The sequence below is a fragment of the Populus euphratica genome, unplaced genomic scaffold, assembly GCF_000495115.2.
Source record: "Populus euphratica unplaced genomic scaffold, PopEup_1.0 scaffold17.1, whole genome shotgun sequence".
Taxonomy (NCBI): domain Eukaryota; kingdom Viridiplantae; phylum Streptophyta; class Magnoliopsida; order Malpighiales; family Salicaceae; genus Populus; species Populus euphratica.
Window position 1 is genome coordinate 1,327,405 of NW_011499884.1, and position 26,283 is coordinate 1,353,687.

The window sequence follows — 26,283 nt, forward strand, 5'->3', positions numbered from 1 at the left end:
AGGATTATTGGATCTAGAGCTATTTTATGACTGATACTCATCAACTATCGTTTCTATTATATTTTATTAGGACTTTACTTGTCTAGTGGAGTCAGATCCTGATCCGCTTGGACAAGGTGGGCAATTTTATATTTTCTTAGAAAGAAATTACAAGCCAATCTTTTTCACCTAGAATCTAATTAGTATTTTGAGTTTTAATAAAGCATATTTTTTTGTATTTTTCTTGAAATATTAAGATTGATTATTGTAAAATTTATTCTTGTTAATTTATAAATTTCTTAAAAAATAATCAGAACAGCTGATTATGCACCAATTTTCACTAAAAAAATATGATTTATTAGTAAGTGGGGAGATTCATATATACCAAAGTAATGTTATGGGGAGTATAATAATAAAAGAAGAGAAAGGAAATTACTATTTCACACGGAATTGGTCTTCTCTTGTAAATTATTCATTTGCAATCTCAAATCAACTCTCTTTTCTGACTCTTCCCTTCCATGGCAACCAGTGATTGCCCATATGTCATATCAACATTATACAGTAGCCAGATAGGTGTTTAGCATTAACTTGCAGGTTAGGTTAATTTTTTAAAATATAAAAAAAATATCTAAAAAATGATAATGTTTTTAAAAGAGGAAAACGACTAGTCAAATAAAATATACTTATAAATATTATAAATATTATGAACGATTTTATTTGACAAAAGTTTAAATATTCTTAAAAATTCTAAATGATTTTATTTGATACACTAAATAATATAGATGAGATGATCTTGTAGAAAAACAATTGAATGAAACAATGAAAATCAATTTTCAAACAAACTAAATAATAAAATTAAAAATTAAAAAAATTTAAATTAACTTAAATAACTTGTAATTTGAAATATGAGATAAGATTAAATTTATAACAAGAAAAGTGTTAAAACTTAAAAATCAATTATAAAGAAAAAAACCTAGAAAAAACTAAAATAAAATTAAGCTAATATTTAAAACTTGTAACTTGAATCATGAAATCGAGTCATCTAATATAAGTCAAATATATATATATAGTAATTTTATTACACTAAAAAAAATATAAAAAAACCAATTTATCTCAATTAATTTCACAATAACTATAAATTAAAAAAAAAAATATTACCTCTATTAATACTACCTCTATTAATAATAAGACCATTAGTTTTTATTGAGAATAACAAAAACATAAAACCATTATTTTAACTCACATTATTTTATGAATTGATATACAGTAAATTACTGATTTTTTTTGTTTTTATAATTGTCCACTAAAGATTCTAATTAAACACTGATTTAAATTAAAAGAACTAATTAAAAAATCTTATATGAATCTGGATCAACTAGTTTTTCCACTTATAATAAAAAGAAAATTTGGGAACCTAATTATTGAGACCAAACTAATTATTATATATGTATAAAGCTATTTAGGATTAACTGTGTTTTTGATAATATATTGTAATCTGTTTTTTAATTGAAAAAATATAAAAATATTTTTTATTTTTTTAATATCAATATATCAAAATTATTTAAAAATTATTTAAAAAATTAATTTAATAATAAAAAATATTTTAAAATAAAGTTGAAACACCCAAACAAATCCTGTTAAAACTTAAAAGTGTAATTTATGAAGAAAAAAAAAGTAATTATTAATGTGCAAAGCACAACCTTAGTCGTACCAGGTCAATGAACCACCACGTGCTTTGCTGGATGTCCTCGGCCAACTAGAGAGGAGCACATCAGTTAAAACTTTTTGCGTATTTAAAAAAAAATATATAAATTAAAGATTCAAACTCGAGATTTTTTAAAAAGCGAAGAAAAAGTACTAATTAAATTACAACTCACCGGTTTAAATATTATTTACAAAGAAGAATAAAGTATCATTGAATTTTTGGCTCAAATAATATCTTGTTTTTATATAATATAAATATCAAATTTAAACCAATCATTTATCAATATCAGATATCAGGCAATCAATATACAACAGTAAACTGTAAAACAAATGCAAAATATAAATGGAATGTAGAAATGCGTATGGGTTAATTAATGAACGCAAATACCAATCAATAAAATTTTGTCATCTATTTTAAAAATTAAATCATAAATGAGTCTTTATTGGCACATTTGCCTATGAAAAAAAGAAAGAAATTTAAAAATAGGTGCGAAAGATAATATGAAAAAAATTGTAAATAAAAATATTTAAATCATAATTTTTTACAAATTAATCACTCTTAAATTAATATTATTAATTAAATGGATTGAAAGCTCATGATATAAGCTTTATTTTAAGATTTTATGTTAAGAAGTAAGAGCAAAAAAAAAAACAAAAAAAAATATCTCTAATACTAATATCAACTTGCATTAAACGATTTTAAATTCTCTAAGATTTATGATGATATAAAGATTGAATTATATATCATTTATACTTTTTTAGTTTTCAATTGAGGCATTTTGTAATTGAATTATAAAATTAAGTAATATAATTTATAGTATTACTTCCAAAAATCAGGAATAATTAATAATTAAATTTGCATATGCATCTAACATGTTTTCAAATATGATCTTGGAAATTTAACAAATGTTTCTATAAGTTTTTCGTCTATTCGTATGATATGTGTCATAAACTATGATATTGTGTAATTTCATCCAGAGTTGAATAATGACAGCCAAAGGCCTTGGACAACTAAGGATTTTTGGGTAGATTTCAATGTCTAAGAATTAAAAAAAAATTACTATGCTTGGAGAAAAAAAATGAAAGACATTTATGAACAATTGTTATCTCAAGATATATGGAAAAGAAATGAGGGGGGAAAGAAAGAACCCTGTTATAGGTAATCCATCAATAAAAATTTAATTAGAAATAATAAAAAATATAAAACTCTTGAATTGTTCTTCTTTTTTATTTTCTAAATATGAAAAATCCTCAAGAACCTCATTAATTCTCGATTTATTTTTCTTCTTGACCTTTGTTATTTTGATATAGTTTCTAATGGATGCCATTGCTGAAATTTTCTAAGAAAGTATTTCCTGACAATTTAACTAGAGGATTACAGGTATATGAAAGTGAGAAGAAATAATTTAGTTTTAGTCAAGTTAACTCCAATCTGAATAATATCCTGAAAATGAGAGGCCTCGGAAGAAAAACGAGGAGAGGGGTCACTAGCTAGTAATGGCTCAAGGTTTTGAGGGCGTGACACGTTTCCATCCATGTGCGGCCTCATAAATGAAGCCCTCACCTCCCCCGAGCTCTTTATATACAGAAGCTTTGCTAACCAGCTCTTCAATACTATCAAAGCTGTAACTCGAGCGCAGTATCATTAATACAATATTTGTTCTCCAATTTCTTACTTTTGTCTCTCTATCCTCTAGCAACTTACGTTAGTTCTTCAATAGCAAGCAACACTTGCTTTATGTCACCGAACTTAGCCAGCTAGCTAGCAGCATTTGCCCCTAGCCAGGACACAAAAAGGGCTGAACTATCACCGTCTCTCTATAAATCATCATATTATACCCAAAATTATCCAAAACATCGACCATTCCTTGAGAGATAGATAGGCCAAACAATCTGAGTTTAACAAATCATGAGTAATGATTACTACTATGAATGCCCACATGCCGTGGCAATTCCTCCAGCAAAACCATTCATTGAGTCAATAAAATCGGGTATCAAGGAGACTCTTTTCCCTGATGACCCTTTTAGGCAATTCAAGAACCAGCCAGCATCTAGGAAATTCATTTTGGGATTGCAGTACTTTGTACCTGTCCTGGAATGGGCTCCTCGTTACACCTTCGAGTTCTTCAAAGCTGATCTATTAGCTGGAATTACTATTGCCAGTCTAGCAGTTCCTCAAGGGATAAGTTATGCAAGTCTTGCTAACTTACCTCCAATCATTGGACTGTGTGAGTGATTGAATCTGTTCATTTCCTTTTAAATATTGTTGATATATATATATAGTTATGCAGATAATGTTTGCTTTTTGAAAATTGGAGCTCACAGTACTTTACTTAATGTGTAGATTCAAGCTTTGTGCCACCTTTGGTGTATGCCATGTTGGGGAGTTCAAAAGATTTGGCCGTGGGTACAGTAGCTGTGGCATCACTTCTCATATCTTCCATGTTAGGGAAGGAGGTTAACCCTAATGAGAACCCTAAGCTCTATGCTCATTTAGCTTTCACCGCTACCTTTTTTACTGGAGTTTTCCAAGCTGCTCTTGGATTTTTAAGGTCTGTTTTTTAAACACACAACTCTAAAACTGTCCTCTCTAGCTCCCTCGGTGCTTGGGTTTTTGTATTATTGCACAAAACATCTCTTAATGCATAGCAAACGGTGTAAGCTTATGAGTAACGATTGAAATATGCATACCACTGATATATAGTCCTTCATGTTGCTTTAACATATCATGATTCATGCACTGTTTTCTGTTTCGCAACCATGATTTTAATTTGTTCAATTGCAGGCTTGGGTTTATTGTGGACTTTTTGTCCCAAGCAGCAATAGTGGGTTTCATGGGAGGGGCGGCCACGGTTGTTTGCCTTCAGCAACTTAAAGGGATCCTTGGGTTAGTTCGTTTCACTAACGAGACTGATCTTGTATCGGTTATGCGTTCAGTCTTTAGCCAAGCACACCAGGTACATATTTCTTGCTAGCCTTGGCTTTTGTCTGCAAACTTTATAGCGTATCTTAACCCACTTCTCAGTATTCCTTCTATTTTAAATATAATGATTATATTATTGTGGTGGTGGTGGTTGCAGTGGAGATGGGAAAGTGGCGTCTTGGGTTGTTGTTTTCTCTTCTTCCTCATTCTCACAAGATACGTTGTAAGCAATCCAAAAATTCTTTCACGCTTCTAATTAACGTCTAAAACGTTCAATATCATCTCTCTACCTCCTTGTCATTGTCAATATTTAAGAAATTTTAACAACTCCACCAACAACAATTATTATATAGGATACATTTGGAAGTTTTTCTTTAACAATAATAAGGTTGCCTTCACTATGGAACATAACTCATATTAGAATCTTGAATTTCATGATGAAAAGTATAGTTCCTTGATATTTTTGTATTTATCTTGACCTTGATTTACAGTATTAATCTAACAAATTAAGAAACTGTCTATTTTTTCCCCCTTTTTATTTACAAGATATTAATTTTGTTTTTGCACTCTGCAATGTTACAATTTGATGACAAGTAGAGCAAGAGAAAGCCAGGCTTCTTTTGGATAAGTGCGATGGCACCCCTGACATCTGTTATCGTCGGGAGTGTTCTTGTTTATTTGACCCACGCTGAGCAAAACGGAGTTCAAGTGGTGAGTTTTTTCTCATCAACGCATAGAAATAATTAATTTCTTTTACATGCACATTTTAAGATTTGGAGTCCCAACTCCTCTATTCCCTACAAACTTTTGGAAAAAGAAATCGCTCATTTAGTAAAAATCTTTTTTCTTTTCTTTTCTGAGAGAGGGATAAAATATTAATGGACCGTGTACAGCTTATAAACCCTAACTAAGACTTCCGATAATATCCCACCAAAAGGAATAACATTCTTTGTTGGATAGATTCGTTTTTATGGGTACGATGGTCAAGATCTCACCTGCTAGGTAAAAGGAAAGACGTTCAATATTGTTATCGTCAATTAAAGTCATGATTTTGTTATAAAAAAAGCCATGATCTTAATCTTTGAAAAACTATTAAGATGGAATGTTGCATTTGTTTGTTTTGTCCAGATCGGGCACCTGAAGAAGGGATTGAATCCACCATCTGTATCTGAGTTGGCTTTTGGGTCTCCATATATGATGACAGCAATTAAAACTGGAATCATAACTGGTGTCATAGCTCTTGCTGTAAGTAGTAATGGTAGTAGTACTGGTTTCTCCATCCTCACTCACACATATACATCAAGGATCAAACTCCACTCCCTCACATGCTCCCCATTAACCACCAGCTCTCTGGCATGAGTACGACATCGTCAGTGCACAAATTGGCCTTAGTCTGTGGACACATAATCATGTTGTGGTGGCCAGGAATATTATGCATATGATCACTAGTCGATTTAAGGAATTCCTCATTGAATAAGTTCATGTACGCAGCTTGAATATGTATGTAAAAAGCAAGGGGAAAAAGGAAAAAGGAAAAGGAAAGAAAAGTCTCTTGTTTAAGATTGTGGTGTAAGATGATTTTGAAAGTGATTTTTCATGAAAAAATAATATATATATATATATATATATATATATAAAATACTAAAAAAAATTAATTTTAAATTTTAAAAAAAATTCAAAAAATGTTGTTTACCCACACTTCTAAATGATATTTTATTTAATCGCCTATAAGCTTGATGATATTCATTTATTTTCGGGTTAATACATCGGGTCTAAAGCCCAAAAGAAGAAAATTAAAATAATTAACAAAAAGGGTGGCTTGATGGATGTTCAGGAAGGAGTAGCTGTTGGGAGGAGCTTCGCCATGTTCAAGAATTATCATATTGACGGAAACAAAGAGATGATCGCTTTTGGGATGATGAATATTGCAGGCTCTTGCACCTCCTGTTATCTGACCACAGGTACTGATTCTATGCTGGACAACAAGTTAAGGCCCAACCCAACGGGACTGAATCATGGATCCATTGGGGACTGGTTTGGTCTAATTAAGTTGCTTCACTTGATTTTAAGCCCCTTCGTAAATACTCGATCCAATGACTAAACTAGGCAAATACTTTCCTAAACACTGATTTTTATGGTTAGATTCATCTTATTGGTAATGCATAAGCTCCTCTTACAAACAAATTGTATTGATTTGGATTGGATTGGATTGGATTGCAGGACCATTTTCGCGAACTGCGGTGAATTTCAATGCAGGGTGCAAAACTGCAGTCTCTAACATAGTCATGGCAACAGCTGTGATGATCACGTTGCTATTTCTAACACCTTTGTTCCATTATACCCCCCTAGTGGTTCTCTCCTCCATTATCATTGCTGCAATGCTCGGCCTAATTGATTATGAAGCTGCAATTAGCCTCTGGAAAGTTGATAAGTGTGACTTCATTGTTTGCATGAGTGCATATATTGGTGTTGTCTTTGGCAGTGTGGAAATTGGCTTGGTCATTGCTGTGAGTAGCATAAACATCAGCCAGTATTTATTCCCATGAAACAACTGTTAGGTTGAATATTCCTGATATGATCAGCATTTGCCTAAGCAGGTCGCAATTTCTTTGCTAAGGATGCTCATGTCTGTAGCAAGGCCAAGGACTTTTCTTTTAGGCAACATTCCCAACTCCGTGATTTACAGAAGCATAGACCAATACCCAATTGCAAACAATGTTCCAGGAGTTCTCATTCTCCAGATTGATGCACCAGTCTACTTTGCCAACGCAAACTACTTGAGAGAAAGGTATGCAAAATAATAAATTTAGATATTAAACGATAAAATGTCAAACAATTTGCACCATCACTCAAATCTTCTTTTTTATTTAAATTTTGTTGTTCAGGATATCAAGATGGATATATGAGGAGGAAGAAAAGCTAAAATCCACAGGAGGATCAAGCTTACAGTATGTGATACTAGATCTAAGTGGTAAGTGTCTTATCTAATCGTAATCAGCCTAGCCATCAGACTTAGCTTTTGCCCCTGTTAGCTTAATTTGACCCTAATGTTTCCGTCCATTCAACCCACAGCTGTCGGCAGCATAGATACAAGTGGGATCAGTATGCTTGAAGAAGTAAAGAAAAACATTGATAGAAGAGCACTCAAGGTACAATTAAATAGTTTTCAATCTTTCCATATTTTAGCAACCAGTCCTCGGTTATTAAAGTATGGATTACTTTGCTGTTGATCTAGCTCGTACTGGCGAACCCAAGAAGTGAGGTGATTAAGAAGCTAGAGAAGTCAAAGTTCATGGAAAGCATTGGTCAGGAATGGATCTATCTTACTGTAGGAGAGGCTGTGGCAGCATGCAATTTTATGCTACATAGAAGCAAATCAAATAATCCTGCCACAGACAAAGTTGAGCTTGACGCTCACGATAATGTCTGAGGTAAAAGTGGACGAATTGCCTGGTATGCTTATTGGGTCCAACCACTGATCTGGTGTGATGGTTCACCGCTGAAGAACCCCTCCTAATCTGATTGATCCGAGCATTGAAAAACCAGATGATTTTGTGGTGCAGTGGTTACAAGTTAAAGGTCTAAAAAACTGTGTATCTCCTTGCATCGAATATGATAGCGTGTGGTTCTTTCTAGAAATTATAAAATGTTGGTTCACATCTATGCTGGCTCTCTATTCCTTTCACATTTGATGTTTCAGACTAGAATCAACGTTTCAAACCCATACTAAAACCGACGTGGGCCTCCCCTGCTGATGCATCAACAGTGAAATCATGACATAAAATTTGGCTGGAAATTCTACCAAAGTAGCATAGTTTGAACAAAATGTGAAAGGTTCTGCCTATCCACAGCACTAGCAGGAAAAGAAAACGGTTGTGCCAAAAATCTCTAAAAATCATGGCTGGCGTACCATCTTGTTATCCATACACACTTCTATAATTTAGTATATCGATAACTCCTATAGTTTGAAGCTGCTAAGAGAGTGGAATAGATTAGAGCTCCCAGCTGGAGTTTCCCAAATTGATACCATGTGAACAAGCTGTAAAGAACAAAGTGCCCCTTTGAAAAACTAGCTTCTTTTGATTTTAGATAATCTGCTATTCAACGGATTATTATGACTGACCAAATACTAACAATAAATAATGTTGCAGAAGGACTAGGTGTTGAATAGTACAAGGGGTTTCCCAGATTGTGTAACCATGTGGACAAGCTCTTAAGAGCAAGGTGCCCCTTTGAAAAACTAGCTTCTTCTCTGATTTTAGATTATCTCCTATTCAACGGATTATTTTGACTGACCAAATACTAACAATAAATAATGCTGCAGAAGGATTAGGTGTTGAATAGCAAGGGCGATCATTTTAATTAAAAAAAGAAAAAAACTACATGCCCAAAAGTCTATTCTTTCTGTCTTCTTAATAAGTTCGTTTTCTCCAAGGGACGCAACTGGAAAACAGGAGTTCTTTCAGACCCTACCTGGGCTAGTTCTCTGCTCATGGCCAAGAAAATGAATCTGGTTTCTCTTGTGCTCCAGTTCCTCTTCCTAGTCTCTCTCTTGTCTGGAGTAACTCATGGCAGGTATTTACTTTCCAAGAACCATCATAATCCTACATGTTCAAATTTCCATAGATGAAAAAATGAAAAAACGTGAATAGTGCTTACAGGTTCAACCTGATGGAAAAGTCCCCAGCAGCTGAAGGCAGAGATGACAGGCCAAGACCACCATCCCCGAAAGGATGGGATTCGGGAGAGATATCTACACCCCCATAAAGCAGAAGGAAAGGAAAAATGCTGCAGCAGCAACCCGGCGTGCCTTGCAATAGTGTTACGCGTGTTCAAGGTTTGATGTAGTAGCTTACATTTGGATTTTGCATAATAATGATGGCTCATGTCCTGTACATCTTGAAGTGTTTTAATATACTTTTTGCCTTACTAAAGCTATAGTATCGGAAGGGCTATGGAGAACGTATTGGCTGCGAGAAATTCTAAAAAATTACGCCGAATCGGACACAATTCCAGCCGATCACTGATTTCATGCTCTCCATCCTAGGCCTACTTTTCTTCAACCATTTTGATTCTTTGAAACCTCCAACAATTGTGACTTGATGTCCACCATAATCTAATTAAAAAAAACCAGGGAGCCACCACTGCCTTTCACACAGATTGATAACAAACATGGCTTCGCACAGCAAGGTGATTTTTAAAATTTAATTATAATAACAATCACTTTAAAATTCAATATTTTAAAGAACGATGACAAGAGCAACCCTGATCACCCACTTTATTTTGGTAATGCAATGTAAAATATTTTTGTAAAAGTATTTTTTTTAATTGAAAATACACTATAAAAATGCTTTTTTTTTTATTTTTTTTATTTTAGTATATCAAAATCATCAAAAAACATCTAAAAAACTTTAATTTGTTTTTTTTGATGAAAAACAGCTTAAAAAAATACTTTAGAAAACAGTTTAACCGCATTATTAAACGGACACGTATTTAGATGTAACTTGATTCATTTATTGGTGCTAACGAGTTATGACACAAACTAATATAATCTTGAAAGCAAAGAGGTTTGAACCCATCATTTTATCCGTTATCTGAGCAAAAGGATAGTAGAACAAAGAACTAAAATGCACTGCTACAATAAGTTAAAAATAACATTCCTCTAAACAATCACAGCAATAAACACGGGGCTGAGAAATGGACTCAGAAAAATGATATAGCTCAGGAAAAAGGACTCATAAATGGCGCATGTCATTCATAGATATGCATTGATTACAAGAAAATAAGTTTTGTGCTACTCAATTGCAAATTTTCAAGGCATCAACATTAGCATTTTATAATCAAGATAGAGAATAACTCGCTCAATTTACAAGCAACGCAAGGAAAGCAAACCATAGAAGAAAGAGCATCTAGAAATGCAATAACTCAAAAGAAGCTCACAAGATACTATTAAGAGTTCAAAACTAAACAAATGCACATTATGGCTAACAAAAATCAACTTCTCACATCTGTTTATCAGCTACCACGTCTAACCAGAAACTTCTGTGCAGCATCAAGGCAAACAAGAAAGGCTTGTTGCTGTCTGTTCTCAGTTCACATATAAACTTCCCATTGAAGAGGGCATTGTATTGTCCTCCAGTAGATAGACAACAAAATACAAGTAAAGGAATTAAGGATTGGGCAGCTTTTCTTTGAATAGACGTGGAAGCACTTCATGAGCACCAATATCTAGAACCTCAGGATTCCTGGCAAATAAGGCATACAGAGTTGGGCATGTATAAGGAAAAAAAAAAAGCATCGCTGTTGACTTAAAAGAAAGCCATTTCAAACAAAGTACAATGGCATGTATTAAGCATTAAAATGATACCAGACGACTTATTAGCATATTGCACATGTTTTCCTTTTCTCTGAAGATGAACTTGGGGTGAGGGAAAAAAAGAAGAAATTTCCTTTTCAACAAAAAAGAGAGCATGAAATAAATCATCACCATTGAAATGGTGACCCCCAAATGGAGATGATTTACTGCTGTCAGCTGTTCCATGTCCAGTTTTTTTATATCTAGCATGATGCTAAAAACTACAAGTCAGAGCTAGATAGAGAACATTGTCACAGTGTGTGAGCCTTCGTATTCACAAATATCCTAATTCAGCAAGTTTAAGCAGCTAAGAACAGGAAATGTTAAATATCATATATTTATGGATAAAGCACATAGCATGTGGGAGGCCTGTCTATCCAGATGATTGACTGCAATCACTGGATGTACAATAAAAAAATAGGTGATTGTGTTCATGAAAGAATATATGATTTTATATGCAACAATAATCATGAAACATGTACAAGAACCAGGGTTCAGATGTTATATCATTTATACACGATTAAGCCATCTATAGAAGGATCTATATCTATTCAAATAAAAACTTCAAAGACAAATTAAAGAGTATATATGAGAGAAGTGGAGAGGAGAGGAGAGAAACCTGCAAAGTGTTTGCCCCTTTTCATTGGTGCTAGCAATAAACCATATTTTTCGCATAAAATGTGACTCATATTGAACAAAGAAACCATCATGCTGCCCATACTTCCACTTTCTTGATCCTTGACCTTTCCAAACCTGCAAAAAAGGCATGCGATGAATAAGACCTTGTTGTTGGGTACAGTATTATATCCCACCACAGAATAGGCAAATCAGCTAGGACTGGTAAAACATAAACAAAAGTGACATAAATAGTCTTAGAATTGAACAATTTAAGTATTATATATTTGATTATAAGCAAGCCAGGCTCGTCTGTCTTAAAGCCATAAAGCCATTGAATCATTTGAAGTGCATCTAATATAGACTTGATTTAATTAGAAAACAGCTTGCTTATTAATTAGCAGCGTACATGATACATCACCACTTGGGTTCTTCAATTTTACCATTAAAGGTTAACCTCAAGCAAACTGCATACAACACCTTACTCGCCCAAGCTCATTGACTCATTCAGCTGTGACAGCATAAGCTGATGTTTATGAAATCAAGGATCATTTACAAATCTCAGCCCGTAACAAAGAGAAATATAGGACCAATAAAGGACGGTAAATGAGAAAGTAATCTAGTACCAAATACACTACTTAAAAAGAAAAACATAAAAGAAGAGAAACCATAATATTCCATGTCCGCAGCAAGTTCCTCTTCAAAGCCATGGCATCCAAAGTCCTAAAGTAGATACATGCCTATGATCATTCTTATCAATTCCCAAACCACAAAACCTACATATGAACACATCTCATTATGTGCATGTCTGGTGTCCAAGAAAAAGAAGGGCTTGCTTCTCGGGAAGACGTGTATACTCAACACATGCAAAGAAGCAAATCATTACCTGTGGGTAGGATATGATATTTTTTGGCACCACTAAGCAAGCTGCCTTGGAGAAAGAATCATCCGCATACTGCCTTAGAAATGAGAAACAATTGCTGTGTGTATGGGGCGATTCAAAGGCCTGCAAAAAGAAACAAGGCAAAAGTAATTGCTGGAATCACAAAGAATTCTATTCATTTATATCCTCTTTTTACAAGTACATATACCACACATCAGAGAATGATGTCTCCAAAGAAGACAATACAGTTTCAAAAGTCAATACCTTATCAATATTAACAACTGGAGCATATTTATCAGTTTGTGTCTTTTCCTTGTCAAGAAGAAAGTAGACTCTAGGATCCACTTTAGAAGCTTCATGCCAGGATTTTACAGCTGTCTCCATGGTCTCAACAAGAAATGAGAACATATCTTTCAAACATTCTTCGGATCCAAGCTTTTCAAACTACAAAATAAAAGGCTAAATTAATTTTTTTAACGGGGAGTATTATCACATGCACAGAAAAGCTTAAATAATTAATCTTCTACATGAACAAGAAGAGAAGATGACAAATGAGGTTATCCAGATTCAATCTTCCATTAAAAGGAAATATGGTGAATGGGAAATGACCACTTCCAAAATGCATCTCACTCCCACATACGTGTTTCAAATTATAAGGTGAAAAACTTGGACATCATGACTCTTTGCTAGATAAAATACACTCACCATTTCAGATTTCAATGTTTCCAAGTGTTTTGCCATGTCAACATTGGATCTCATGCTCTGCACCTCTTGAGCTCGTTTTTTGTCTCTGGCCAACTGGGATATCCTCTTGATCTTTCTTGATACTTCAGTGCTCTGTGGATTGTGTTGTAAAGCTATTTGGAAAGTAGCCAATGCCTACATATACATGAGCAGTCAAAATGTATAAGCAACAAATCAAATCCAACCAATCTTGTCTAAACAGCTACCAAATAGCATGAAAAGCGAACATGATCCTTTAGAGTTCAGACATACATCATCATACCGTTCCATGCCCTCCAATACACATCCTTTCCTGAAATATCCCTGAAATTGCAACAAAAAGCCACTGTTATAGAAAAATTTTAGGAAGTCAAGTAGACCAAATGATAAATGGTTGTGTATGTCTGTGCACCTTTTCCCATTGAGGGTTCAATTTGATAGTTGTCTCGGCATCAGCAAGTGCTTTATTAAGCTTGACCAATTGCAAAAATGCTGCAGCACGGTTGCTGGTGAATGATAGAATCATAAAAAGGGAAAGAAAGATTAAGGGATTTGAGTGTTTGATATATCATTGCGCATAACTAAACCTCTGATGGACATTTGCAGTTGATGGATAAGCATTAAGAAAGCCAGTCAATTATCATAATAGGATTGAGAGACGATCAAGGTTCAAAATGCATTGAACATTCAACTAGAGCTCTTATAGACTATTACAGAAGTTGCATAGACATAAAGAAAACAAATGAACTATGATAACAGTATCAAGAAAACCATATGGATTCTAATTTAGCGAGCACAAATGTGCTCTATGATTCTGGCATGGTATTCATAAATTGCATAACTGTTATTGGGAATAACAATGCCATTAAGCAAGACAAGAGAATAATCCACTGCAAACTACCTAATCTCAACACAAGAAAGCAGGCCTAAAGAAATTATGCGGAAAGTAAAAAAGTTTGTTCCCTCGCCGTACCAGTTCTGCAAAATCAATTCGCTATGCATAATACAAAATGTTAGAGATGGACAGAAAACACAAAAGTGCAGCTTTAACACTGCACGATTAAACATTTCTAACTCGGGTATAAGGTCCCTATCTTCAAGTTTGATGAAAATTAATATAGAATTACGAGCACAGTAGGATACCATGCTGCATCGCACCTAATCATCATTAATACAGTGAATGAAGGCGAGCAAAAAAATTAAGAACAACCAACTCCAACTAGTTCTAAGAAATGGCAAAGCATCAAACTTGAATTCCTAACGAAACTTGAACCGCAACAATCACAAACCAGCCAAAACCAACAAAAATATAACTGAACACCTAATTGAAAAATGAATCAAATTTCACTAAAATAAATGAAGAATGCATTGTGATAAACATATTGGTTGACCAAGCCAACAAACCCTAATTTGGGGGTCACTTTTTTTTGTTACCTATAAAGAGTGGGATTTGAAGGGTCAAGCTTAATAGCCTGAGTGTAAAGAGCAGCAGCTTTGAGATAGTTTCCTGCTTTAAAGAATTCATTGCCTTTGTCTTTCAATGATATCTCCTCCTTGACATTGCTTTCTTTGGACCTTGTCGTAGCCGATCCTTTCTCTGCTTCAGCCATTCTTACCGGGTTCTTGCTAGGGTTAATGTGAGCGAGATCTTTGGGTTTTTTTTTTTTTTTTAAGTTTGTAATACTCAGAGAGTGTAGAAGAAGGAAGTGAAGCTGAGTGATTCCTGTCGACGGGTCACGCTGGTGATACCTGTGCAAAACTTAGGTTAGGTTTCATTTCGAATCGATTTAGGATTAAATTCGAATGAGGCATGATTCAACTCTAATAATTTTTTTTATTTTTATTTTAAAAATATTATTTTAGTTTCTTAAATATTAATAAATTAATATTCGATAAATTACTAATTTTAATTAAATAATAGCTCGATTAAATAATATGTGATTAATTAATAAATTTTTATTATTCCAAAATATTTATTTATAAAGGTTTAATTAATATTGTTTTATTTAGAAGAATAAAAAACAAAATAGTGTTTTTTTTATTAACCTAATAAATTAATAACCCAAAATTACACAAATCACACACCATGCTAGGTATTATTTAAAAAAGCTAAATGTTTCATTGGACCGTTAAGAGAGCATTGTAGATTTCACTTTGATTCCTCAATTTGTTTTTTTTTTAATTTGATTTAATTTTTTGACATTATTTTTCCATTGATGGTCATGGTGATTTATTTTTATATTTATTTATAGAGTTTTCATGGTGTCACAAGAATATTATATTGCTAGATTGATATTTGATTTGGTAAAATAAAATTTAATTTATTAAATTATAAAAATTAGAGCTTCAAAAACTAAATTTGGAGCTTAAAAAAATATTGAGTCCTTTTGTTTTCTAGTATCAATGTCTGGTTTACAAATGCAAGTTCAGGTTTTTTTTCCAATCCCTTGACTTTTTTTCTTCATCTAATTTGATCATTTCAAATTAATTTTATTTAGAATTTAACTTAATAGTTTTATTTTAGTTACCTTGGTAAATGGATTTTGTAGTATCGAAAGGAAATTTTCAATACTTATTTGATACTTGATTTTATAAAATAAAATAAAATTTAATTAATTTTAAAAAATTAATATTAAGAAATCTAGATTGAAACTAAAACAAATATAGAGAATACGATAAACAAGCAAGAAAAATAGACTAGTGTATGTAACGTGTAGAAAGCCTCTATCCTATTTGGACGGTGTACGAGGCATCATATAATGGCCAAACAATGTTTTATGCGGCAGCGTTGCGAGCAACTCGATGTAATCTTCTTAGTGATCAAATATGTGTACTTGACAACATAGCACTTACACTCTAATTAACCTTATTGTTTTCTCCTCTATCTTTTTATTCTTTTCCTCTTTAGTTTTGCACTGGCCTGCCAACATTTAAATGTATCTTGTTATTTATTTTTTCCATCAAATCTGATTTTCATTGTTATTTGTTTGTTTTTATTTTTTTATTGACTTTTTTCTACAATTATTCCCTCATCACTTGGTTTCATTTAATTTTTTATTCTTATTTGACCATTATTTTTTTATTAATATTTCTTTTGATTTGGAATCTTTTTTTATTAAATTTTTTTTCAATTACATCCCTCAGCTTTTAGTTAATTAAGAGTTTTTCTTCATGATTTTTTAAGGTTTGTCTTATATGAGGCAAGTCACGGTTTCGAATATTAGTTCAGGTTGATTTTAGTTTCTTTTTTAAGTTCTCTTTTAAAATTAATTTTTTTTAATTTTATCGTTCAACATTTAATTGGTTGGAAATTGATTCTCATACTTTATTTTACACTTTTCTTTCTGCAGTGTTATCTTAATCTTATGTTCTATGTCACAAACTTTATGAGTTATCCCAGGTTAAATTAGGTAGTTGTTTCATTGCTTTTAATTTTATTTTTTTATTTTTTCTCTTCAACATTGAATTATTTGGATAATTGAGTTTTATAGTTTTATTTAATTTTCTTTCAATTGGGTTACGTCGGTATCACGATCAAGTCATGGAATTGGCATGCCAACTCAAGTGTGCTCGAGTCAAGTTTTCTTAACCTTTTTGAAATTATATTTTTTTTCTTCAACCTCATCCTTCAACATCTGATTTTCTAAAAATTAAGCTTCAAATTTATTCTATTTTGCTTTTTATGAAGTTATCATATTTTAATTTATTTTTTGCTTCATTATCAAATAAGACCACAAAAACCTTTTAAGAGTATTCAGAGGATATTTTTCTATGGTATTTGCAAACAATTATTTTTTGAGTTTACCGTTGTCAATTATTCTTGATGGTTTATTTATTGTCATTGTATTTTTTATTCATATTATTAAATTAGTCAAGTCAATGACTTGGATCTTGATTTTTTTTCTTTTTTAGAAATGCTTGGGTTGCTTAAGTATTTTTTTTTAGTTCTAGAAAAAATTTTGCTTGACCCATGGTGTAACGCATTCCACTTATCTAATAAGAAACTCCGCACGGTATAAACAAAAAAGACCCAAAACATCATGCATGCGCTCACATTTCACTATGGACTTAATGTGTCATTTTTTTTCATTATAATCATTGAACTTTTTTTAGATCAATTGTATCATTTTATTGGCCAAATTGTATCCTAATTGCTTCAAATTTGTTGAGAAATGACAAGATTGGAAGAAAGAGAACAAAAATGAAGAAAAAAAGGAGAGAAAAAAGGTGGTTGTTTCAAAAATACTGTGAAAAATTCACCTTACTTCTTATAATTTTTAGGTTATAAATATTCAGTCCCTTAAATTTTTAAAAATGCAATTTTAGTTTGCAACATTATTTTTCTTATTTTAAGACCCTTGGTTTGGGAGAGAAAAGAGAGTGGTGAGATTCTCATTAAAAAGAAAGAAAATCACGGGTTACAATGATTTTTATCATGTAGAAAATTAATTTTTGTGTCAATAGGTTTCTTTTTACAAGGGGAGTCACAGAAGTGTTTTTTTCCTTCCCCTCGCTTAAAAGGGTAGACTTGAGTTTCAAAAGTTTTTAAATTTCAAGTTTTTAGATTAATTTTTTAGTTATTTGATGCCATATACGAGTTGTTTTATTAAGGTGTATAGAATATTTCAAGGATTTTCATGCCAAAATGAGGTGGAAATTTGGTTTTTAGGTAAATAAACACCAACCTTGATTTTCTAATAATCAATGTGTTTGAAATCTTAAAAAAGTAGGCAATGCATTATTATTATTTTTTTGTAAAGAAAGCAAACCACAAGTTGCTCTTCCCTTAAAAATAAAAAAAATATATATAGTTAGCTCAGGTGTGCAATGCCAAAACCTATAGGCTTTTTAATGCTCTATTATGTAATTAGGCCACCTAGGTTAGTTCTTATAAACTCTTCTTTTTCTGTTTTTTTGCACTTGGTTTTCTAGTCATTTTTTTTTCCAGTCTCATCACTCAATCTTAGCCTTCCATTGAACTTTTTAAGTATTTACAAATTTTTATGGTGCTTTTAACATATTATAATTTAATTTTTACTTAGTTTACAAATAAAAATTTAACATTTTTTTATTGTATTTTTTTTTGTAGCCCTACTTTTTTTTTTATTCAATCTCTTTCCTGAGATTTTTTTATCATCATTTCATTAAATAGAACACTAGTTGTAGTAAGCAAAGTTATTGAATAGAATCGAGTCTTTGACTTATATTTTGAACTTGAATATTTACATCCATATTTATCTCTCAAACTTTGAATATGGTATTTGGTTAAATATTGTTTAGGTTTTCTTGATTTTTATGTCAAATGATAATATATTTTTTTCTAATATGTACAACATTGCATAATATTTTTCCCTTTGATTTTATTATATTGTTTTCATGTGTATGTTTATTTCTATTATAGTTTGACTAGGTAAAAAATTAATTATCATAAATAAAGTTATTAAATACAACCAAAAACATGGTTTGTGTTGCCATATCAAATATCTTGAACCATATTTGTCTTTTAATTTTTCCAGTTAAGCCTTTAGTTATTGTTAATGATTTTTTTATATGTTTTATTAACACATATAATTCTTCATTAATTTAATTAAATGCAAGCACCAACTTTTCAATTTACAATCAAGTTTTTTTAATGTCAAATAAAATGTTGGAAAAGCATGCATATATATATTTTTTTAAAAAATTTCAATCAGAGAATAAGTGCAAGTCAAATACTAACTATAACAAGCTCTAAATTGTGTGGTATCTTCATTGGAAAAAAAGAAAAAAAACATTGTTCATGCTCTCACATTTAGCCATGGGCTCACTATGCTACTTTTATTTTTATTTTGATGATTAAACTTTTATTTTAGATAATTTCATTATTTTTAGGAACAAAATAAAGTTTAATTCCTTTAAGTCTATTGAGGAGTGACATGATCGAAAAAAGGAGGGTTTTAGTGACAATGACAAAAAATACAGCCCATTTTGAAATTGGGTCAAAAAAATTAATTTGGTCCTAATTTTTCAAATGATAAACTTATGACATCTTAATATTTTGAAATTTTAATTTTGATCCAAAACTTTGTTTTATTTATTTTTTAGTCACTAATTTGAGGGAGGGAAGAGAAAGTAGTCGAATTCTAAGAGATAAAGTTTCAGCTAATGCTAATTCCAACCACAAAACAAACAATTTTGATGTTAATGGATTTTATTTAACAAAGAAAGTTCAGCCTAAACGTATGCAAGCTAATAGATTTAAGATTTGAAAGTCTTCTAGTACTAGGTTAATTATGGGTTTTTAGGCTGATGTTTTAGTTGTTTAAGGCCATTAATAGGTTTATCAAAGTTTATATAGTGTTTTTAGGTGTTTTAGATTAAAAACGGGTTAAGTATCAAGTATTTTTTATAAAAGAAACAAATAATAGGTCGTATGTCCCTTAAAAAAAAATCAACTCATTTGTGCGAGCTTAAGCTTTTTTTAAGCCTGAATGCAATAGACCACCCATGTGCCTAAGCTTTTTTTTGTCCATTTATTTGCTTTTAGTTTTATTTTTAATTATTAGGTTTTTGTTTAGATTTTTTTTTTTTGCAAATTTCTACTATGTATTTTAATAAATTATAATTTGTTTTTTACTAAGTTTATGAATACGTTTTCTTTCTTCTTATCTTACAAGGCATTCTTGTTGTGCAGCTCTACTTGATTTTTTTATTTTTAATTTTATTACATCACTTTTCTATATGTTTTATTAAAAAAAAATGGTTTCAATTAATAATTTTATTTTATTTTATTTCAAATTTTAATTATCAATAATAATTTATTTATTTAGTTATCAACATAGATGATTTTAAATTTATTTTATTAAATATATACATAAATTTTTTTATATAAAAAATACTTTAAAAAAATATATTCATTTTCTTCCTCTGAAAAATTTATCTGATTTTGTAGCACATCACAGTTCAAGTCATAACTTTATCGGGGAGGAGGGGAGTCGGTGCAGCAGAATCTGACCGTTAATTACAATTTCTTTTTTCATTTTTCTAACATTAATAATAATATCCCTCAAATAATTGACAAGGGCCGAGGACCCTTAACTAAATATGAACGGTGCTCGTTTGGGTAAATGTTGAAACTTGAAGGCTCTAAGCAATCAGAGCCACACTTGGAATCAATCTAATCAAATGAAGGGACAAGACCCAGCCCTCATTCATAAAACAATAAAACGCAAAAATCTTAATTTAGTCCTAAACTTATACCCCTTTTCAATTACATCCCAAATCTACAAAGTTTATCAATCAAGTCCCAAGAACTCTTATGTTTCTCAATTTCATTCTTTTATAATTTGTTTTTAATAATCAAAGTCTATTGTGTGTACTTTACGAGTTTAAGATTTTTAACCTAATTTGCATATTTATATACTAAAACATTAATTCGGAGAACATTTGATGAAAATATTGACAATTGATTGAGAAAGACTCCATTTAGAAATCTTTTATTTCATTTGATAAATTGTATATGTTTGACTAGTTTATTTCTTCGTGTTCCGCCGGAGGCTGAATTATATTTTTAAATATATATAAAAAAATTAGGGTAAAAAGATAAATATTTAATTTTTTTTATCTTGAATAAGTCATTATTTAACCATTTCAATTCACTAGGAATATTCTATCCAGTTTTTTCGATGACAAGATAAAATTGTTTGTTTACTGTTTTAATTCACAATAAACAAATGTATATTTACAGGGAAAATCCCATATCTTTTAGGGTTTTTTTTTTTTGGTTAATGGTAAATGAGTATATAGGTTTGCAACTAAATTATTAATATTTATTTAAAATAAAGAGGAAAATGAAACCTTTCTATCGACCAAGTCCATGCCCGTTTTAAAAAATATTTGAAAAGAAATTAATGGATACCGGCATGATCCATATTTAATTTTCTAAACTGCCCATTTCCTCGAATCAAAATCAAAACACAAATATCCAATTACGAAAAACAACAACAACAACATATGTCTGTTGACCTTTTCCAGTCTTTCCACATCCCAACCACTATATGCATAGACAAGACAGCAAATAAAAACTTAAGGTTCTTCTATTACATTAATATTGATTCAGGCACCAACCTAAGCATGCCAAGAAACAAAGAAAGAGACCATCTGATTCGGTTGACTTGTATCTAAGCAATCAAAACCATGACTTTGCCAAGATGTGTTTGGTGACATTATTTTTTTATTAATTACTGCATTAATTGATTTAATTAGGTTCTTCTGTTCTATTATATCCCTAGTTTCCAAATCGATGTGCTTTCAGTTATTTTCATCGTTTCCATCAAAAAGAGAGAAGAAAAAAGCTGACACTGCACAAGACAGCTGACATTGTATTGTTAGAAAATTGGATTAATGTGTTTGGTATGTGCATTGACTTGGCCATAACATTCTAGAACTAATTTAAATTAATTAAATACATGAAGGTTTATTTTCTGAATACCAATTTTAAACCAAGTCTGCTTTCTAAATTTAGTCTCATTACACAGTCGATATATCTTAAGATATATACTGCAAAAATATGTACAGTTGACAGGCCGTGCATACAGCTTATATATGCTCGTATAAACAGCTTAGATTTTTAATTTAAACCTCATTTGAAAAGGAAGAAAAAAACGTTGATTGTTTGAATGAATTGGTGAAAAAACTACGCACCCACACGCGAACGAGTAAGGCGGCTGTTAGGGTATTTTAAATTACATGAAGGCAAACAAAATGATTGGCTTCCTAGCTTGTCTCGCTTCCATTCCTGTTTTCTTGTGTTCTTCCTTATGGCCGCCTGTTTGAAGGATATGTTCATTTTCTAACGGGTTTCTTGCTTCACTGTTGTTGTTGTTTTTTTTTCGCTTTTGCCTCTCCTTATCCCAACTAATGGTATATACATGGCATGGACGTATCCTTTTTCGATCCTGTCTACGAGTACATTTTTGTACAAATTCATTTCTTGCGTGTAGTTTTTCTTGTTTTATATCTCTTTGAAGCGTGTTTCCTTTGCAACCTAACCTTGTTGTTGACTTTAGATCTCGCTCTCCAAATGGTTTCAACTTGCACAAGTGGAATTATATAAAACCAGATATTACAGTCACGAGGAAAAAGAATTCGAGGACAATCATTTCAGTTCAAACATCCTTAAATGTACTGTGGCAAGTTTCAATTTGACAGCTCTGAAATCCCACCTGCACTATAATTAAATGAATTTAATAAAACAGCCATCTATCTTTGGCTTGGCTAAGTTCCATGGTTAATACGAAAGCCTTCTTAATCTGTACAGTTAATAAAAGTCCAATTAAATTCAACAATTTATAACGAGAGGCGGTAGTTAATGAGGAACAACACGAGCACATAAATGCTTGAGAGCAGGAATTTGGTATACATGTCTGACACAGAGGTAGCCTAGCGGTGTTTTGTTCCTCGAAACATGCATCGAAACTAAAGGGAGTTAAGATTCAGACTCGATCCAGTCGGATCCTTAATTATTTCCTCACATAAGAAAGAGAAATAGCATTAAGCATTCATATAGTGAGCTAGCTACTGCAATTGCGAATAATCGTATCATCAGATGCCTTCTATACAAGCCAAGAGGTGAGCTTTGTCGTGACAGTGTTTTCCATTTACTATTATGCAACAATCGATCAGCTGGAAAAGTGGCTTCTTCAAATCTGTACAATTGATAGGCTTTAAAATTCACTCTTGATCGATCTTATCCTTGATCTTACACGCATACACAAGAAAAGCTTTCGTGGTCCCAAATGCAAGTCCTGCTTGTCACTGGTCAATCTTCCCCAGACATCCACTTCTGCATATATATATATATATGATTATAGTATTCTTTCTCACAATAATTTCACATGCATTGACTTCGTCGTCCACATATACAAAATGTTATGCCAATCAGAAATCTCCAACTTATGGTACTTCTTAATTGGTGTCTTATTTTCTTAGACGATTCTCTTTTCAAATTCCCAACCACCAATATAATTAGAAATATTGATTTTCATTTGTGTGTGTATATAATGGTAAGATTTTTGGATAACCAACAGTAAACCACATTAATATATATACCACATTAAACTTTGTGTACACATGCAGATCATAAATATTGCGAGCAAAAATTGATTTCTTCTTAGACAAAAATACGAAATTTCTAATACGTACATACCTGATGTATATCTTCATGTTTCACGTACACATTTATTTAATTAGCATCCACTGTGTTGATGTATTATTGATCATATTGTTTTTAGCCCACTTGCACTACCTACAGCCAGTCAATAGATTAAATTAAGATGGAAACTTCATACTATTGCAAGTTTTCTTGAGCGGTCTCTTTCCAAACTACCATATGTATATTACCTTATAATAATCCAAGATGGTAAACACCGTGTTTTTGGTGAGATCAGGGCACCGAATTCCTTCCAAACAAAAACCATAATTAAGAAACTGATCAATATTAACATCATATTACAATATTTACCAATAGCTATAATGCCTGCCAGTGCGCTAGAAAGAGTAACAAAAAATGTATACCTAGCTAGCTAATCACATATCAAGAAAATTCGTGTTACTTTCCGAAATCAATGATCAATGAAGTCAAATTAATCAAATAGTAAAGCGTTTTCGTATTCCTGATTATCATATATATGACCTCAACTAAAATGAGGCAGTCAGAAGTCTTAATTACTAATTCCCATATTTAATGCCAGTGCACGTTATTTTATGGTATACATCATTGATAAAGCCATCCTACCTTCTTCAACAAATCGTAATATATTAAACCTGCTCAACCTCTCTTTCCATAAACCTCGAGTACTTCATCACTCGCTGCCATTTCCTTCCCAAAAATGAAGAACCCGTTTCTCACTCTAACCTTCTTGGGCATCCTCGGTATCATAGTATTCTTCCCTAAACCCTCTTATCAACTCTCTGTAGATCTAGATCTCCCGCTCATCCCAAACCCTAGACTCCTGAAGGCTTACATAGCTCTCCAAGCCTGGAAGCATGCAATCACCTCCGACCCCAAAAACTTTACCTCAAATTGGTGTGGCCCAAATGTTTGCAACTACACAGGAGTCTATTGTGCACCAGCCCCAGATGACCGTAACACCTTAACAGTTGCTGGTATAGACCTAAACCATGCAAACATAACCGGTTATTTGCCAGAAGACCTTGGCCTCCTCACTGACCTAGCTCTCTTCCACATAAACTCCAACCGCTTCTTCGGCTCCATCCCTGGTAGCTTTTGCAAACTCAACCTCCTTTATGAACTTGACGTTAGCAACAACCAATTTAGTGGTGAATTTCCTTCTGTTGTTCTTTCCCTGCCTTCTCTCAAATTTCTTGATATAAGATTCAATGAGTTTCAAGGCAAGATCCCTTCTAAACTTTTTGATATAAATCTTGATGCACTTTTCATTAACAACAACAAATTCCAATCATCCATACCTACAAACTTTGGAAAGTCTCCAGCTTCGGTCATTGTATTGGCAAACAACAATTTTAATAGTTGCTTCCCTTCAAGTTTGACAGAAATGGCAGGGACCCTTGACGAGATAATCCTGACAAACATGGGATTGACTGGTTGTTTGCCATCAGATATCGGGTTGATGAACCAATTGACAGTTTTCGATGTAAGCTCCAACAAGCTTGTGGGTTCACTGCCAGAGTCTATAGGAGACATGAAAAGGTTGGAGCAGCTGAATGTGGCACACAACATGCTTTATGGTGACATTCCACGAAGCATATGCTTATTGCCTAGGTTGGAGAATTTCACATACTCTTACAATTACTTCTGTGGTGAGCCACCAGCGTGCCTCAAGCTACAAGCCAAAGATGATACTGAGAACTGCATACCCTATAGGCCTTTGCAGCGATCACCTCAGGAATGCAAGTCCTTCTATGCTTTTCCTCCCAGCTGCAGTGCCTCCGGGTGCTCACCACCTCCTCCTCCACCTCCACCTCCTCCTCCTCCAATAAATTTTATTATCCTTGACCGTCGTAGAGACTTTGATTATAAACAGGTTGATTTCTTTCTTTTCTTGAAGGGGGAAAAACAGTGATTTCTTCTAGTTGGATCTCTTTTGATAGCTACAGCAAGGGGAAAAAAAAAGGGGAAGTAGAATTTTTAATTTTGTTTCGCTTTCATTTTCTCTTACAGGAAAATAAAAGGCTCAATTGCAATATTATCGTTATTGGTATGTATATATATTTCTTGAATTGAAAAAGTTTAGCTTCTGTGACGCAGGATTTCTTTTAGTTTCTTTCTCTCTACCTCTGTCTTTTTTTTTTTTCATGATTGAGGATTAATTAGTAGAAAAACATACACCTAAATTTGACCCCCTAAATATTTCTTTTAGTTTCTTTCTCTCTGTAAGGACTACGAACACCAGCTTTCTCCATATTAGTATGATATTGTCCACTTTGAGCCTAAGCCCTCATGGATTTGCTCTTGGGTTATACCCAAAAGACCTCATACCAATGGAGATATTTATCCATCCTTATATACTCAAACAATCATTTATCCATCCACTCTCTGCCAACCAGGATTTTTCATCCTCTATTTCTCTCTACTTCATCGTGTTGGGGTCAGGACACGTCCATGAAGCATCCGGAGAGCACTACCTGACTTGAGAGTTTTTGCTCTTTCTAGGTCAACTCCTCTTCACCGTGTTGAGATCGGGACACGTCCATGAAGCATCTGGAGCACACCGCCTATCCAACAGAGCTGATCCATGGATTACATCGTGATTTAATTAGGGCTCACCACCTTTTGTTCGGCATTTCGAGGATTCATCCATCATGGCTAACTCGGGGGCATGACTCTGATACTCTGATACCACTTGTAAGGACTACGAACACCAGCTTTCTCCACATTGGTATGATATTGTCCACTTTGGGCCTAAGCCCTCATGGATTTGCTCTTGGGTTATACCCAAAAGGCCTCATACCAATGGAGATATTTATTCATCCTTATATACCCTTGATCTTCCCCATTTCTAACCAATGTGGGACTTTGGTCGCATACCCAACACTCTCTACCTCTGGCGCGAGCATATTATCTTGACCCCCTAAATTTGT

At 32.6% G+C, this 26,283-nt stretch overlaps 3 protein-coding genes across 5 annotated transcripts; 2 read left to right on the plus strand and 1 right to left on the minus strand.

Annotated features, from left to right (window-relative positions):
• Positions 1 to 3,300: 3,300 nt before the first annotated feature.
• On the plus strand, positions 3,301 to 9,540 carry LOC105130025 (sulfate transporter 3.1-like). 2 transcript variants are annotated; one of them, XM_011032338.1, is made up of 13 exons: positions 3,301 to 3,911; positions 4,028 to 4,235; positions 4,469 to 4,640; positions 4,764 to 4,829; positions 5,204 to 5,317; positions 5,735 to 5,851; positions 6,441 to 6,567; positions 6,827 to 7,113; positions 7,204 to 7,394; positions 7,492 to 7,577; positions 7,679 to 7,755; positions 7,842 to 9,181; positions 9,259 to 9,540. In XM_011032338.1, the coding sequence occupies exons 1-12, from the start codon at positions 3,593 to 3,595 to the stop codon at positions 8,034 to 8,036; spliced, it is 1,959 nt and encodes a 652-aa protein (XP_011030640.1). In that variant the 5' UTR covers positions 3,301 to 3,592; the 3' UTR covers positions 8,037 to 9,181; positions 9,259 to 9,540. The 2 variants fall into 2 exon arrangements, with proteins under 2 accessions (XP_011030640.1, XP_011030641.1); XM_011032339.1 differs by having other exon boundaries at positions 9,268 to 9,540.
• A 797-nt stretch (positions 9,541 to 10,337) lies between these two features.
• On the minus strand, positions 10,338 to 14,976 carry LOC105130026 (stress-induced-phosphoprotein 1-like). Of its 2 annotated transcripts, XR_843175.1 has the most exons (9): positions 14,617 to 14,976; positions 13,595 to 13,688; positions 13,456 to 13,506; positions 13,165 to 13,338; positions 12,724 to 12,903; positions 12,463 to 12,582; positions 11,581 to 11,714; positions 10,531 to 10,851; positions 10,338 to 10,462 (listed from the first exon to the last, which is right to left on the minus strand). XR_843175.1 is itself a non-coding variant. In XM_011032340.1 (8 exons), exons 1-8 carry the CDS (start codon positions 14,790 to 14,792, stop codon positions 10,776 to 10,778), a joined length of 1,005 nt encoding a protein of 334 aa, XP_011030642.1. In that variant the 5' UTR covers positions 14,793 to 14,976; the 3' UTR covers positions 10,339 to 10,775. The 2 variants fall into 2 exon arrangements, 1 of the variants encoding a protein (XP_011030642.1); XM_011032340.1 differs by having other exon boundaries at positions 10,339 to 10,851.
• Positions 14,977 to 23,930: 8,954 nt separating this feature from the next.
• Positions 23,931 to 25,461, plus strand: LOC105130027 (leucine-rich repeat extensin-like protein 6). The gene has a single exon (XM_011032342.1). The coding sequence runs from the start codon at positions 24,051 to 24,053 to the stop codon at positions 25,263 to 25,265; it is 1,215 nt and encodes a 404-aa protein (XP_011030644.1). The 5' UTR covers positions 23,931 to 24,050; the 3' UTR covers positions 25,266 to 25,461.
• The last annotated feature ends 822 nt before the right edge of the window (positions 25,462 to 26,283 follow it).